This window comes from Ovis canadensis, chromosome 9, assembly GCF_042477335.2.
Source record: "Ovis canadensis isolate MfBH-ARS-UI-01 breed Bighorn chromosome 9, ARS-UI_OviCan_v2, whole genome shotgun sequence".
NCBI classification, from domain to species: Eukaryota; Metazoa; Chordata; class Mammalia; order Artiodactyla; family Bovidae; genus Ovis; species Ovis canadensis.
In genome coordinates this window covers 90,629,170-90,645,805 of record NC_091253.1, presented here as the reverse complement: position 1 = coordinate 90,645,805, position 16,636 = coordinate 90,629,170, and the positions used below count along the sequence as shown (strand labels likewise).

Below are 16,636 nucleotides of genomic sequence, written 5' to 3'. Positions count from 1 at the left end.
ACTTCCATCCAGGAAATAATACTATTTTTTGCAAACTAGAAATTACTTTATCCCTCTTTTCTTTAAAGTTCTCTTAAATCGGTGATTATTCAAGGTCTCCATCCAATTCTCATCAAATTGCCCTATTTGTAGCTTCCTATTTCTGTGCTGAAATGGAGCCTATAAAATACCTCAGGGGCTTAAACTGTGTGAGGCAAAATGGTACTTAAGTCTTTAGTTGAAATTACAAGCTTTGAAAGTGTTGCATTTTTAATTTATGGGAGTATTCCTCCACTTCCTTTTTTTGGGGGGGGGTGGTTAGGGAGAGTGGGAAATACTCAATATACGTTTACTATATTGACTGTCTTCTCTTTTAAACACAATTTTCATGAACTGGAGACTTAGAAACACTTCATACTGCTTGCATCTGTAAACTTCGTGGCTTCCCGCCCCCCACCCCGAGCAGTTTCTTACCGCTAGTCCAATTGTCGCAGGCAGAAAAGCTATTAATAAATACATATCTCGTTTTTCACCGATCTTTCTTCCAGAAAAGTGCAAGTGAAAAGGAAATAGAGAAGAAGGAGGAGTACGGAGGAGGAGAGAGGAAAAGGAGGGAGAGACTAGGGGAGAAAGAAGCCAGAGAATGAAGGCGTAGCAGAGCGCTGGAGCATGGACTGAGGACGAGCGGACCCGGCGCAGCCGCGGCGCGGAGCCGCCTGTGGCCACTGGTCCCCGGAGCTGCCAATCCGGGCGTAATCCTGGAGGAATTTCTCCCGGGTTTCGCTGGGAGTCACACTGCCGCCTCCTCTCCTCGGGCGGCCCGGAGGAGTCCGGAGAAGCCGGCTGGGGAGGGAAGAGGGAGGGAGCGGGAGGAGGAAGGGAGTGGGGGGTGGAGGAGGAGGAGGACCCGGGGAGGGAGGCGGCGGCGCTGGAGGAGGAGGAGGCGGAGGAGGGGCGCCGCGGCTGAGCCACTAGCCCGGCTCGGACGCGCTACTCTCCAGATACTCTGGGAGCTGCAGCCGCGCGGATCGCGCGCCCCCGCCGCTCTGCCCCCAAACTTCAGCTGCAGCTACATTCCAAGCCATCTAATTTATTCCTCAAAAGAATCAGAAACGGAGCAGCGACACGGGGAAGGAGTCCGCGGAGGAGTAAAACCACAGCAGAGCAACAAGAGCCTCCGAGCCGCCTCCCCCGCCCGGAGCCACAATCCGGCCTCTGGAGTGAAGGAGCCAACAAGTGAGAAGGCGCCGCGGTCCCGGGGCGCAGCCGGAGGAAGCGGGCGCTCCGGAGCCCCGAGCCCCCCGAGTCCCGTCGAGTCCCCCGAACCGCGGTCGCTGCGGCAGCTCTGCTCCTGATCTTTCTGCGCGAGCAGCGCCGGGCGCTGGGCGAGAAGCTTCGTGTTCTCCCTCGTTGCAAGCGGGCAGCTGGGAGCCACCGGTCCCGGAGGAATATGCGGCGCGCTTGGATCCTGCTCACCTGGGTCTTGGTGGCCTGCGTGTCCGCCGAGTCGGTGAGTTGGGCCGGGCGGGGGTCGCGCGCCGTTTAAGGTGCGGAGGCCGAGCCGAGTCCTCAGACCCCGCGGAGAATCGGGGAGCGCCCCCTGGGGGATGCCCCCCCACCCAGTCCCCCGCTGCCAGACGTATAGCTGGGGATCCCCCGGGGATCTAAGGGATAAATGCGCTCCACGCCTTCTCCCCTTTCCCTTTCCGCAGAAAAGCGCCTCTCGCTGAAGTTACCCCGAGGTACCCCGGGATGAGAGCGAAGGTATTGCTGTTTTGTCGAACCGCGGAGGCCGCTGAAGACGTTCCCAACTTATTCACCCTCCCGAGGGTCTTGCTGCGTCGCCGAGAAGGACCGATGGGGAAGGGGGACGGGAGAGAGGAAGCGTGCATAGGGCTTCGAGGGAACTGGTCCCCCCCGCGCGCTCCCCGAGACTCGGGGACGGCCTGGAAACTTTGGGGGTCCTTTCCTCCATGCACCCTCCCCCCGCGCCACCCCCCCCCCCCCCCCCCGTCCCCCGCGCCAGCTTCCCTACTGGATTGAATGCAGGTTCTGGGAAGATGGGGCTAAGCTTTTTAAGAAACCCGCGAAGTGTCCGGAGAGGAAAGTTTGCAAAAAAGTTCTTTTGTTTGATGTTCCCAGTGGCTGGGGTGAGGGAGCAGACACTACGGGGTAACGCGACCCGCGGAGGCGCGCAGTCCTGGGTCCTGCTGGGGGCGCGGGGGGAGTGCGTGGAAAATGCACCCGAAAATGCCGGGGTGCGGACCCTGGACTCCCATTTCTGCCGACCCGTTCTGCTTGAGGGTCCAGGGGGCTCGCGGGCCATCAGGGGCCGGAGGGCATCTCTGTATGGATCGCGTTCGAGCGCGGCAGCTGGGCGAGACGGGGGTGCGGATGGCACTGCACTCGGCCTCGGGCCGCCTGGCCGCTCGCAGCCTGAAGCTTCCAGCCTGACGCGCTCGCTCTCGCGGACCCCGGCCGGGGTGCCCCCAGGCCCGGGGGAGTCTCTTCTCTGGCTCCGGCTGCGGGCAACCCAGCCTCCCTCCCCGGCCTTGGTGGTGGGAACTGGGTTTCCCCTCCTCTGGCTCGAGGGTTGGAGCTGGTTTCCCTACGACGCCCAGTGAGCGCCCTCTACAGGGAAATGCCTCCTGGGCTTGCCCTTGTGCCTGGCGGCCCCTACCTGGGCGCCCCGAGCTTTGTCCGGCTGGGTGGAACCCCGAAACACCCGCAAGCCCGTCTGCAGCCTCAGCGCGGTCCGGGGCCTCGGGTAGGGAGGACAGCTGTTTCTACCCTCCTCTCGTTCCCCATACCTCCTCCCTTGGCTACTTATCAACGTGTCCATTTCTAATAAATCGGACCGTCCCTTCCAAGACAAATCATGTCATCTTTAGGGGTGGTTTTGTAAGGTTTTTTTCCCCCCTTCGCCTTTGGCGTGTTATTCTTCCCTTCTCTCCCGGCCCCCTCCTTTTTTTTTTTTCCTTTTAAATTGATACGATTTAGGATTGGGGAACCTCTTTGGCACCGAGCAGCCGATGTGGCATTTATCATGTGTGCGGAGGGGCTCTGGGTGTGCTAGCAGGTCGCCAAACGTTACGCGGAGATTGGAGAGCGTAGACTGAACACATTTGGGTGCTCCGGCTGGCTGTAGAGCTCCGAGCATTTCTCTTTGACATACGATCGTTTTTATCCGTTGGGATTGGTAATCTCCCAGCCAGTTATGAACTTTGGCTCTTTGCACAGATTCTCTGTTTCTTTCAGAAAATCATTACTGTTCATCTTGTTGCAAAACAGGGCAAAGGGAGAACTCTATCTAAAGATTTTCTAGTGAAGCCTGCGTGAAAAGCTGTGCGGGGCTAAGGAGGTCCCTTTTTGCTGAGTCCTGTTTGGAGATTTGCTAGAAAGTGTTACTATTTGAGGATTCTACAGGAAGAATATTTCCCTGGGTTTTTTCTTAAATCCAACAGTGATTCATAAGGAAGCTTTTTGGCTGAACGATACCTGTCTTCTCCGGTGACACCCTCCCCCCTGCCCCAACTCTTTGGGGTTCTAGTATTTCTCATTTCCAGCCAGAATTGGATGCTTTCCAAATGAGGTGTTTCACCGTGGTAGATACCATTTTCAGGAATTGGAATATCATTCAAAAGGGTGATTAGAGATTTTTAAAATGTCAACTGTAGTATGAATGAAGACTGTAGCAGAGAGTCTGTGAGGGAGGCAATTTTTCTCAAAAGCAGCTGTTTTAAGGCCCATTTAAATTACTTTTCAGTCTCTATTTGTTTCAAGTATAGCCACATAAATGGAAAACTTCATTTTTCAACATTTTAACCATTCTAGTACATTATTTCCAGTACTTTTCATTTTAATGGGAAAACTGCAACTGTTTTCCAGGGAGTCAGAAATAGTGATCATCTGGACTCAGAGCCTCTCTTTTTTTTGGAAGGAAAAGTGTCCGCAGTGCATTCTTGAGTTTTATACCAAGTTCAAGGGGGAAAAGAAAACGAGATTCTCAGCAACTAAGGCTCAAGGCTATCTGTCTGTGGAAGGGAACCAGTGCCCCTTGGTTTCTGCATGCTGGAAACAGCAGGGAGAGCCTGGTCATGGCCGTGCAGTTATACTTCCCACTGACCATGCGAGGGGAAAGACTGACGGAGTGTGGCAGTAGTGATATGCTGCTGTTTTTCTATCAATTTTTTACATGATTGTTTATCTTTAGAAATAATACATTGCAGATTGCTATAAACACGTAATGTGAACTGGAGATATGTTTAAGAAAAGGAAGTGTTTTGAACTAGTGGAATTTTATACCCATGCTTAGATGTGTGTAAATTAAAAGAAATTGTCAAATCATCTGGACCCATGCATTACCTCTCATGTATTATGAAAGGCAGGCATTGGAAAGTTTGCATTTGAAGGAAAAATTAAATTGGAACCATATAACCTTTTGCAGTTCCTTGAAAAAATAAATTTTGGCTGCTCTAGTAATGTAGCTAATTATACTTGCTAGGGAATCTTAGAGGAACAAGGGCTCTTTCTCTGTTAGTTGGATTTTAGCAGTAGGTAGATGTCTCTTAGGAAGGAAAGATCTTATTAAGATCAGGCCTGTGGAAGAATGGGTGTCCAGAGGAATCTGAGTACACCTTCCAAGTCCTACTTCTGGGACCTGGAACATGTAATTTTGATGGTGCTTGCCATTTGAGGGACTGTGTAACATGATTACACACGTGGCATCTTGAATAATCACTAGTTTGAAAAAGATTTCAAAAGATCATCCTTTTTTTTTTTCCTGGGCAGAACTAGTCCTCAAGTCTCCAGAAGCCCCCCAGTGACCTCACTGGCCAACTTAAGGGGCCAGGAGTCTACTCAAGTTGGCAAAGCCCAAGGTTGACCCAACCACACAGAGCCTGGCCAGCTCTGTCATTAAGGTTTATAGGGAGTCTGGTTAAGTCACTGTGCTATCGGGCTGTCTGCTGGCAAGAATCTTGGGTCACAAGAAGAATGTCATCTGAGATTAGATTCTCACGAGATTGTCTCTCCTCCACTGCCAAAACTCAAACCAGAAGATCTTGCCCATCGTTTTCTTCTTCGTAAGACAGAAGACCTGCTGTTCATGCCGCTGTCGAAGGTACATTCATGTATTTCAAAACCACCTGATTCTTTCATGCACCAGAAGCCAAATAAAGTTTTAGAGAAAAGCAGGAAGTAATGAAGAAGAACTGACTTGTTTTTGCAGAAAACAAGCTACTCTTTTTTAGTCGCCTCTGCCAGTACCCTCATCTTAATTCTAGACTTTTAGATTTGAATCTTGAAGTCAGGTCCCTGATGTATTCATAGTTGTTGATTTTGTGACCAGTTGACCACTGAATGCACTGACATGTTGTTCATTCCATGATATTTATTCAGCATCTACTAAGTGTTTGGCGTAAAGGCGTGAGGAAACCAGGCAGCCCCTCTGTCTTCTTGGAGCTCATATGTTGGTGATCCAGGTAGCATTCCTTTTCACGTTTTTCTTGAAAAAAAAAAAAAAAGGGGGGGGGGGCCTTGCCAACATGTAAAGCTGACCTGGTGGCTCAGTGGTTAAGAATCCACCTGCCAGTGCAAGAGACTCCAGTTCAATCCCTGGGTCAGGAAGATCCCCTGGAGGAGGAAATGGCAGCCCATTCCAGTATTCTTGCCTGGGGAATCCCATGGACAGAGGAGCCTGGCAGGCTACAGCCTGTGGGGTCGCAAAGAGTCAGACACGATTTAGCAACTGAATAAGCCAGCATGTTTCCCATGTTAGCAGCCATGTCAGCGCCCTTCCTGGCCCAAACATTTATCCTGTTGGATTTGTTTACAGGATAAATCAAACAACACCGGCTCTTTGATTTATCCTGTGCCATGTTGTGTTTCCCTTGTCACCCTGGTGTGGCATCTAAGTACCTCTGCCTTTCCAGGTGGCACTGGAGGTAAAGAATCTGCCTGCCAGTGCAGGAGACATAAGAGACCTGGTTCGATCCCTGGGTTGGAAAGATCCGCTGGAGGAGGGCATGGCAGCCCACTGTAGTATTCTTGCCTGGAAAGTCCCATGGACAGAAGAGCCTGGTGGGCTACAGTCCATAGAGTCGCAAAGAGTCGGATGCAACTGAAACCAGTTAGCAGAGCGCATGGCGCAGCTAACACCACCCCGGCCCACCCCTCTCCATCACGCCTCCCTGCCCTCGCCCACTGGCCTCGCTTTCATGAATGCGCCCTGGACATTGCCACCTCTTCAGTGTTTCTCCTTTTGAATTCTGTTGATTCATATCCCATGCTCCCAGGGAGCCTTTTATGATTGATCTAGCCATATTTTTTTCTTTCTGTAAGGCAGACTGACAATCCGAATCACTGAAAGTATGTAAAAAATAAAGATTTCAGGGCCTTCTAACAATCAGAAGCCTAAAAGGGGTTGGGTAATCTGTATTTTTATGAAGCATCTCAGATGATGCTAATAAAGTAGCCGCAGTTGGTAACCACAGGTCCAGTCATACACTTTACCCCTTCTTACAAGCTATTTTGTATTAGTCCTGAAGCTCCCCCTGGGTAAGAACCTGTGACCCTGAGGGCCAAGATAGAGACAAAAGATTTGGGATGGGGAGATGTTGGTACTTGGCTGCTTACTTCCTGTTAGGACTTGGACAAGATACTAAATATTTGAGTCACTTAAAAAAAAATACATATGTGTGCATATGAATTACACTTGAGAATGCCTTTATAACAGGACTGTTGCGAGAGTAAAATGAGGGAGCATGGGAATGGTACCTAAGGTACAGAAAATAACAGTATTTTTCTTTTTTTCTGTCTTGGACTCTGTTTTCTTGGCTATGAAATGAGAGAGCCATATTTGATGTTCTTGAAGCCCCTGAGCCCTCTGGGGGCATGGAGATTGGCCCCATCTGAGGAGAGGGCCCTTGTTGCCATAACTTTGACCCCTGCAGTAAACGCCTGCTGATGCTCCATATTTAAGCGCAGGTGCCCATGGCCTGGGAAATTGGAGTCTGTTAGACCTGCTGACGCTCAGCTTTGCTGTGGCCCCTGAAGACGGTGTGGTCTGGAATCAACTGAATCCCCCAGCCCCAGAAGAGGACCTGGGCTAGTTTCCTGCAAGTTTTGACTCTCTCGACCTCCAGTTTCATCAACATTGTAGTGTTGGTGTGAAGAATAAACGAGTCCAGGGCTTCCCATCCGTGTATATTCCTGCTTCCTTCCGTGTCTGTGTTGGGATCCTTCAGCTGGATCAAGTTTCTAGCAGGTCAGAAAGAGAGAGTTACAGTGGCATCATGTGCTTGAGTGCCCCTGGGCATCTAGAATGAGATGGCATGGGAGGTGAGGCATGTTGGGGAGCTGTGAGTAGAGATAGGAGGCATTTTGATTCTTTAAGAGTAGAAATGCATGAAAGAATTTCTGGGGTGATTGCCTAGAGGGGTGATTGGCTCTGAGTAAGAAAGGATTCTTGAAATAGATGGTGTATGTCTGTTTTTCCTCTGGTGTCTTAAACAGTTGATGAGACTGGGGGAAGGCCTTAAAGCCACTGGAAAATTCTCCATTTGAATCAGCAGAGTGAGGCCAACTGGTATACCTGTCAGTGCTATGCGAGCCAGGGCATGGTCTTAGACTCCAAGCTATAGAAAAATGTTATTAAAAATGAGATATGTTTTCACATTTCTCTCCTCTGCTGTTGAATCTGTTCTGTGAGAAATGTCACAAAGATGCAGTTGTGTCCTTTATAAAGCGTTTTGATGTTTATTGTCTTTTCTTATGATTATACATGCACGTGAAATATGAATAGTACAGATGTTTAAGGAGAATGGACAATTAATAGAGTTTAGTCTCATGGTAAGAAAGACACATAGAACAAGATACCCAGTGAAAGGAAAATTATTTTTTAAAAGTTCTTATCAAAAAAGAGTAAGTTAAAAATTGTATTTTTGTACAATTTATTGTTAAGTATAAAGGCAATAAAAGTAAACGTATAATGTTGAAGGCAAAGGTGATGTTTTGCACACCGGTAATTAGCAATCATAATCCCTGTGGGACTTCAGCTTTCCCATCTATAAAATGATGAGGTGAGCTAGAAGAACTTTCTGTCTTTTATATTTATCTTTTTCTATGTGCTTCAGGGTATAATTGGAGCAATGTTAAGATTAACCTAATCAATAAGTGATTATTAAGCTCCTGCCAAATATTTACTATTCTATTACTGGAGCAAGGAACTTACTCATGTTACAGAAAAGCAAGTCATTTCTACTAGCTGGTGGTAATCAGTTAACTTGAGCTAGGTATTCATCATGTACTGGGATTATATACATCACTCTAAATATTCAGGATCTAATGTTTAGTGTTTCCCCATGTATGTTCTCATATAAGCCAGTGTATTATAGCCTCAAGAGCAGTTAATGTGATAGAACTCACTTTCATTCTAGAGGGAAGACAGCATGCCTTGTTGATGCAATTTGGAAGGCTTTTTGAAGCATAAACCACCGCAGGGATCTCAGGCTACTCTTTTGGTTTCTGGCCTTGACCTTCATTTGCAGAGATGGGCCTTTAACTGCCTTCCCTGTGGGTTCTTTCTATAGCGCTGGAGCCCAGCGTCAGTGCTGTGAAGACAAGACTCAATGAGCAGAAGGTAGAGTGGCTCAGAGCCTGTGCGTTGGAGTTAAGATGTGCCTGGGTTAGAATCCACTTACTGTGTCACCTTGGGCAGGTTTCTTAACCTCTCTGTCCCTTCCCCATCCGTAAAGTGGAATATCCTAAAATAGGGTTTTAGGACTATGTAAGACAGAATACATTGGAACTTTTAGCACAGTAGCGTATCTACACTCTATGTCACATGTTGCTGCTGCTGCTAAGTCGCTTCAGTCGTGTTCGACTCTGTGCGACCCCATAGATGGCAGCCTACCAGGCTCCCCCGTCCCTGGGATTCTCCAGGCAAGAACACTGGAGTGGGTTAGTCACTAGTATTCTAATTCCTGGTTTTCCGCTTCTAAAGTGTGGGGATTTGACATACTATATGGGCTCATCTGATAAGTTCAAGTCCAGAGAGCAGCCCAGAATAGGCATGATAGAACGGTTTTTCATAGCTGGGTTCTTTCTCTGACTTGGGGAGGCCTAGCTCTACCCTGAGATATTGGGGACATTTTTGTATTGATATACTCGAGATACTGTGGGTTAGGTTCTAGGCCACCGCAATAAAGCAAGTATTGCAATAAAGCAAATATCACAATAAAGCAAACCACATGAATTCTTTGGTTTCCCAGCGCATATAAAAGTATGTTTATACTATACTGTATTCTGTTATGTTAAAAAAATAAATGTACATTATCTCAATCAAAAATACTGCTAAAAATGCTGACCATCATCTAAGGCTTCAGCAAACTCTAATCTTTTTGCCGGTGGAGGGTCTTGCCTTGATGTTGACGGCTGCTGACTGATCAGGGTGGTGGTTACCAAGGGCTGGGGCGGCTGTGGCAGTTTCTTAAATTAGACAACAGTCAAGTCTGCCACGTAGATGAACTCTTCCTCTCACGATTTCTGTGTAGAATTTGGTGCTGTGTGATAATTTTACTCACAGTAGCAGTTCTTTCAAAACTGGAGTCAGTCCTTGCATTCTTTGATGCTGCTTTATCAACTTAGTTTATGTCATATCCTAATCTTTTGTTTTCATTTCAGAAAGCTCTTTGAAAGATCAAAAAGATCTATGAAGCTATTCATAGCGTCTTCAGGAGTAGATTCCATCTCAAGAAACCGCTTTCTTTGCTTATCCATGAGAAGCAACTCCTCATCCATTGAAGTTTTATCATGAGATTGCAGCAGTTCGTTCCCATTATCAGGCTGTGCTTCTAATTCTAGTTCTTTTGCTATTTTCTTCCCATCTGCAGTTACTTCCTCCACTGAAGTCTTGAACCCCTCAAAGTCATCCCCTCCAAGGGTTGGAGTCAGTTTCTTCCAAATGCCTGTGAATGTTTATATTTTAATTCTTCCCATGAATCACAGATGTTCTTAATGGCATCTAGAATGGTTAATCCTTTCCAGAAGGTTTTCAGTTTACTTTGCCCAGATACATTAGAAGAATCACTATTGATAGCCTTACGAAACGTATTTCTTAAATAGTAAAAGTTGAAATGATCCATGAGCTGCAAAATGAATGTTGTGTTTGCAGACAGGAAAACAGCCTTCATCTCTTCTCTCAGCAATCACCAGGTGGATTGTTAGTGAACAGTAACGTTTTGAAAGGAATTTTTTTTTTTTCTGAGCAGTACGTCTCAACAGTGGGCTTAAGATATTAAGTAAACCATGTTGTAAACAGAGGTGCTGTCATCCAGGCTTTGTTGTTCCTTTGACAGAGCACAGGCGGAGTAAATTTAGCATAATTCTGAAAGGTCCTAGGATTTTTGGATTGATAAATGAACACTGGCTTCAACTTCAAGTCACAAGCTTTATTAGCCCCCACCAAGAGAGTCCTTTGAACTTGGAAGTCAGGCATTGACTTCTCCTCTGTAGCTATGAAAGTCCTAGATGATATCCTCTTCCAATAGAAGGCTGTTTCATCTACACTGAAAATCTGTTTAGTGTCGCCACTTTCATGAATTATCTTAGCTAGATATTCTGAATGGCTTGCTGGAGCTTCTACATCAGCACTTGCTTCTCACCTTGTACTTTCATGTTACAGAGATGGTTTCTTTCCTTAAACCTTAAGAACCAACCTCTGCTAGCCACAACCTTTTCTTCCACGGCTTCCTCACTTCTCTCAATCTCTGCAGAATTGAAGAGAGTCAGGGCCTTGCTCTGGATTAAGCTTTGGCTTAAGGGAATGTTATGTCTGGTTTGATCATTAAACTTTTTCTATATCAGTGATGAGGCTGTTTTACTTTGTTCAGATTTGTGTGTTCACCTGAGTAGCACTTCCATTTCCTTCAAGAACTTTTCCTTTGCATTCGTAACTGCAACTGTTGGGCACAAAAGGCCTGGCTTTTGGCTTCTCTCAGCTCTAGACGTGCCTTCCTCACTAAGCTTACTCATGTCTAGCTTTTGATTTAAACTGAGAGACTCTTCCTTTTACTTGAACATGTAGAGGCCACTGTAGGGTTACTAATTGGCCCAACTTCAATATCATGTGTCTCAGGGAGCACGGAGGCCAAAGGAGAGGGAGAGAGACAGGGAACGGCTGGCTGGTGGAGTGGTTAGAATACATACAGCATTTGTTAAGTTTGTTGTCTTAAATGGGCAAAATTCATCCCCAAAACAATTACAATAGTAACATCAAAGATCACTGATCACCATAACAAATACAGTAATAATGAAAAAGTTTTCAAAATGTGAAACAAAGCCACAAAGTGAGCAAATGCTGGTTGGAAAATGGCACAGACAGACTTGTGAGATGCAGGGTTGCCTCAAACCCTTAATTTCTAAAAAATGTGGTATCTTTGAAGCACCATGAAATGAAGTATGCCTGTGCTCAGCCTTTTCTGTAAATGTGGGCAATATGAGAGAATGTGTCATTGATTATTTCTGGCCCATGATAAGTTTCTGCAGTAATTTCATCTCTACAACTCTCTCCAAAGGAAATAATTGTAGTTGGGTAAATGTATTTATTGAAGCCTTACTTATGATAGTTAAAAAACTAGAAACACCCTTAGTGTATAATACTAGAGGAATGGTTAAACAAAAGATTCTGAGTTACACATTAAATATCATATAGCCATTAAAAATGGATTTGAAGAATGTTTATAACTTGGAAAATGTTTATAATGGAAAAAAATCTGATATACAGCTGTATATAGACAACTGTGTAAATCAACTTAAATAAAAAAGCTGTACAGTAAAACCCTGATTATCTTGAATAAATCTGTATATATCTATACACATATGTGATGGTAGTCGTGGCTTAGTTGTGAAGTCGCATCCGACTCCTGCGACCCACGGACTGTAGCCTGCCAGGCTCCTCTGTCCATGGGATCCTCCAGGCAAGAATATTGGAGTAGGTTGCCATTTCCTTCTCCAGGGTATATACTGTGTATTTATGCATCCACAAATCTATGCATATAATGAAATTGCATAGAACTAAATGAACACAGACATAAACGCAAATGAATGCAGGTAGAACTGGGGAAATCTGAATAGGAATGGTTGATTGTATCAATGTCAGTATCCTTGCTGTGATGTTTACTTTAATTTTATAAAATGTTACCATTGGGGGAAATTGGGTAAAGGGTACAAGAGAAGTTTCTATATTATTTCTTACAGTTTCAGGTGAATCTCAACAAAAAATTGAATCTCAATTTCAGGTGAATCGGAACAAAAAATGTGAATCTCAGTCAAAAAATTGTATTAAAAAAGTGGCACCAGATCTAGGTGGTTTTACAAACAAGTTCTGCTGATCCTTCAAGGAACAGATAATTATTCCAAAGCTTAGAGAATGACAGAAGACTGTTCTTTCTCATTTCATGAGGTTAGCATTATGTCAGAAGCAGATAAGCTAAGCACAGGGAAACAAGTGTTTAGGCCAGTTTCAACTGTGATCATAGATGCCAAAATTTAAAACAGAATGTTATCAAATTGAGTACAGAAGCTTACTGAAAGAATAATAATGAGTTCAAGTAGGGTTTATCCAAGGAATGCATCAACATCAGAAGAGCAGTGCAGTCATTGACAGTCTAAGGGGGATAATGATATGATCATCTCAACAAATGCAAAAGAGCATCTGGTAAAAGTTTCAGTTCAGTTCAGTTCAGTTGCTCAGTCGTGTCCGACTCTTTGTGACCGCGTGAACCGCAGCACAGATAAAAGTTTACAAAAATGTTAATGTAAGGGTCTAATATCTGGTTAAGTGAAGACTTTCTGTAGAAGGCTCGGTACATCTGTGCTGAAGGCTCAGTTCATTTGACATGTTTAGGAACCAGAGGGACCACTGTTTACTGAGTTGTTAGGCAACGGTCTGCCTGCGTGAATGACAGGTGTGTGACATCGCAGTAAGTGTGGGTCATAACATATATAGATCCAACTCACATGCAGTTGTATTCCTAGTGCTGCCACGCTTCACTTGTGCGCCCACCCTAATCAAGATAACACAGGGGATGATATTGCAGGTTTTGGAATCAAGTATACTGCGGTTCGGTTCCTGGTATTACCACCTGAAAGCCATATGACCTTGGGGCACAGTTGCTTATCATTTCTGAGCTCGTTTTTTTTTTTTTTTTTTATTCCAGTGTAAAATCGGGAATTATAGTATTTTGCCTTTGGGTTAATTTTCAAGACTCACCTCTATAGTGACTGAACACTTCCAACAAAAAAAACTAACCCATAGTAGATGTTTTAAACTCATTTGGTTCTCTTTCCTTTCAGCGTTAAGTTTTGTGATTCTGGAATGTATTATATATGCATCAATATGTATGCATGATTCTTGTTTCTCGCTTGCACCAAGGGACATACATTTTCACACGATTTATGACCAGTTTGTTTTTCACGAAGCAGGGTGTGATGCGGCAGTTTTTTTTAATTTCCTGCATCATCCGTTTCCTGGATTATATTGAGGTGAAGCTCAAAATAGACGTGCATGCAGGTTGGAAATTTAGTTAAGACTTGAAATATCTGACCTAGTACCTGGGATTGTAACTGTAAAATGCTTCAAGGTGTCAACATTGGAATCCTATTGTAAACACTGATTCATCTGTTAGGTGCACTAATGAATTAAAATCTTAACTTCATTTATGTCTCACCTCTAACTCTTTAGCTAAGAGTACGGAGTATTTTTTAAATTTTAATTTCATGGCTGCAGTCACCATCTGCAGTGATTTTGGAGCCCAGAAAAATAAAGTCAGCCACTGTTTCCACAGTTTCCCCATCTATTTGCCATGAAATCAAAAGATGCTTACTCCTTGGAAGGAAAGTTACGACCATTCTAGACAGCATATTGAAAAGCAGAGACATTTCTTTGTCAACAAAGGTCCGTCTAGTCAAAGCTATTGTTTTTCCACTAGTCATGTATGGATGTGAGAATTGGACTGTGAAGAAGGCTGAGCGCCGAAGAATTGATGCTTTTGAACTGTGGTGTTGGAGAAGACTCTTGAGAGTCCCTTGGACTGCAAGGAGATCCAACCAGTCCATCCTAGAGGAAATCAGTCCTGAATATTCATTGGAAGGACTGATGCTGAAGCTGAAACTCCAATACTTTGGCCACCTGCTGTGAAGAACTGACTCATTTGGAAAGATTCTGATGCTGGAAAGATTGAGGGTAGGAGGAGAAGGGGACGACAGAGGATGAGATGGTTGGATGGCATCACTGACTCAATGGACATGGGTTTGGGTGGACTCTGGGAGTTGGTGATGATGGACAGGGAGGCCTGGCATGCTGCAGTTCATGGGGTTGCAAAGAGCCAGACATAACTGAGCGACTGAACTGAACTGAACTGAAGGGAGTATTTTAATTGTATTTGAGTTGATTAGGTTTTGTAGTTGTCCTGATTAATTATTGGATGAAGATTTATATTTGGTAAGGCAGTTGTTGTTGTTGTTTAGTCATTTGACTCTGTGACCCCATGGACTGTAGCCCACCAAGCTCCTCTGTCCATGGGATTTTTGAGGCAAGAATACTCGAGTGGGTTTCCTTCTGCAGGATCTTCCCAACCCAGAGATTGAATCTGTGGCTTCTGCCCTGTCTCCTACATTGTAGGCGGATTCTTTACTGCTGAACCACTGGGTAAGCTGTGGTAAGTTAATTCATGTTACTGCATATCAACCAGGTGCAAAGCTCTTGTCTCGTGAGTTAAAAAGAAATGACATGATACCTACCTTCAAGCCACTATAATCTATCTTTTGATTATTCAGGGCAATTGCAGATGGGTTGGGCCCATATTTAACATATGTGCTCTCTGTAAACTGTCTATCACTTTGTTTTTGTCTGAATCTCTTTTGGCATATCTAGCAATCACAATTGCCTGAGAACTACAGTTGAGAAGGGTAAGAAGAACCGCTTATAGAAGAGAAGTCACTGCTTTCCCAGGCAAACAAAAAGTCTTCCCTAAAGTGGGACCGTGTCTTAGAGAGAAAACCAGAATTAGACGCTGGGTTTTGATCCTTCTTTCTTTTCTTCCATCTGCTCTGCAAGGAAAGACTTCTGAATATTAAAATGTACAAAAGGCACAATGAGCAAGAAATTGTTTAGAACCTGAGTAGTCTATTGATATTTATATCAGGGGAGAAAGAAGTCTTACGTTTCATCCAATTTAATTCTCCACACTCTGTAAGCTTTGGAATCTTAAAGATTAGACCTAGATCTTATATTATGTTTGAAGAGTTGATGAAAAGGTCATAGTTGATGAATGAAAGAGGTATAAAAGTGTTGGGATGATTTTCATTGTGTTCTTTTCGGATTCTGCCTTTTCAGGATGTAACAGTGGATTTGGGGGCTGGAATTGACTTGTCCAAGATCACATAGTTAGCTAGTGGTAGATGTATAAATTGGGCACAGGCTATCTCATTTATTGCTGTTTTTCTTCTTACCATAACACATTTCCTATCTGGCTCCTTCTTCCTCATTCCCTACACTAATGACTAGCACTTAATACACTTACTTCTGGCCATGTTTGATGAATAAATGAAGTTCCAAGTAGAATGTACATTATTTGTTATATACGCTGCATCAACGTGGTTCATGTGTTTTTGTGCAAAATGAATATTTAAAGTGATGTTTAGATCGTTTCTGAATTTCTAGCCAGAAAGGTGCTCCTGCTAACTCCTTTATTGTCTGTGAACCTTTGGGCTCATTTGGGGAGGAGGGCAGAGAGCACTGGGATCCGGAAGACCCATAGAGATCAGGGACTGAAATCAAATTGATTTGTAAATCTTGGGAAGATCGTAGGCAGAGATAAAAGCTTCTTGGAGATTAGAATCAAAACTAGAAGCAAAATCCTCATGAATTAATACCACATTTTATTTGAGTAGCAAACTGCTGTTGCAGGTTGAGGAGAACATTCTTTGGATTTTTAGACTAAAATTCTGTCAGTGCCTTCAGGGAAAAGAGTCTGTGCAACTGAGTGCCCAAGTAGAAGTGCTTTTTCCAGTGTTGGGTGAAGGTTTATCTTCTGACATCTTTTCTCTTGAATACTAATGTTGTAAATCTTAGTGTAATAATTTAAATACGTTTGAGCCCTAGTTTTTCAGAAAATAAGTCTGTGGGATGATATTTTGAAGAAACGAATTTTGTTAAAAGACAACAGCATGAGACATTACTACCCTGATCTCCTCTGTGCTCAGAACTCTGATCAGCACTTCCCATTTATTGCCTATAATTGGTGGTATTACTTGCCACGGCTGTATTTTAGGTGACTGAGCAGAAGTCAGATCCTCCATTTTTCTACCTTTAGATAGTCCTGGTTTGATACTATACTCTTTCAAGAGAGCAGTGAGGGTTTAATCACTTTTTAATGCAGTCTCTGATGGGTGCAGCCCCCATTAGTGATGGGTCAGACCCTTCATTTGCATTGTTGAGCTAATAGTCTAGGTCAACCATTTCCTAATTTCTTTACCAATATTCAGCATCTTACCTTGAAAGCTTTTCTCCACAAGCTTCAGTCTGGTAATAGAAACTCTTTAAATGCCAGATCTGTTGGTACCTGGCTGCAGGGCTTTCAGCAGGTTACTTAGT

At 44.4% G+C, this 16,636-nt stretch overlaps 1 protein-coding gene and 1 long non-coding RNA gene across 3 annotated transcripts in view; both read left to right on the top strand.

Annotated features, from left to right (window-relative positions):
• The first annotated feature begins 382 nt into the window (after nucleotides 1-382).
• SDC2 (syndecan 2) overlaps nucleotides 383-16,636 on the top strand; it is a 122,168-nt gene continuing 105,914 nt past the window's right edge. The window contains exons 1-2 of one of the 2 annotated variants that reach the window (XM_069600571.1): nucleotides 631-1,489; nucleotides 1,692-1,743. In XM_069600571.1, the coding sequence (XP_069456672.1) occupies nucleotides 1,732-1,743 (12 nt within the window). In that variant the 5' untranslated portion in view covers nucleotides 631-1,489; nucleotides 1,692-1,731. Of the gene's footprint in view, nucleotides 1,490-1,691; nucleotides 1,744-16,636 lie in introns of both variants that reach the window. The other variant, XM_069600570.1, reaches the window with a different exon arrangement.
• On the top strand, nucleotides 4,162-7,184 carry LOC138445957 (uncharacterized). The gene is made up of 3 exons (XR_011259065.1): nucleotides 4,162-5,101; nucleotides 5,380-5,462; nucleotides 6,962-7,184. It is a non-coding gene; the product is annotated as an uncharacterized lncRNA (long non-coding RNA).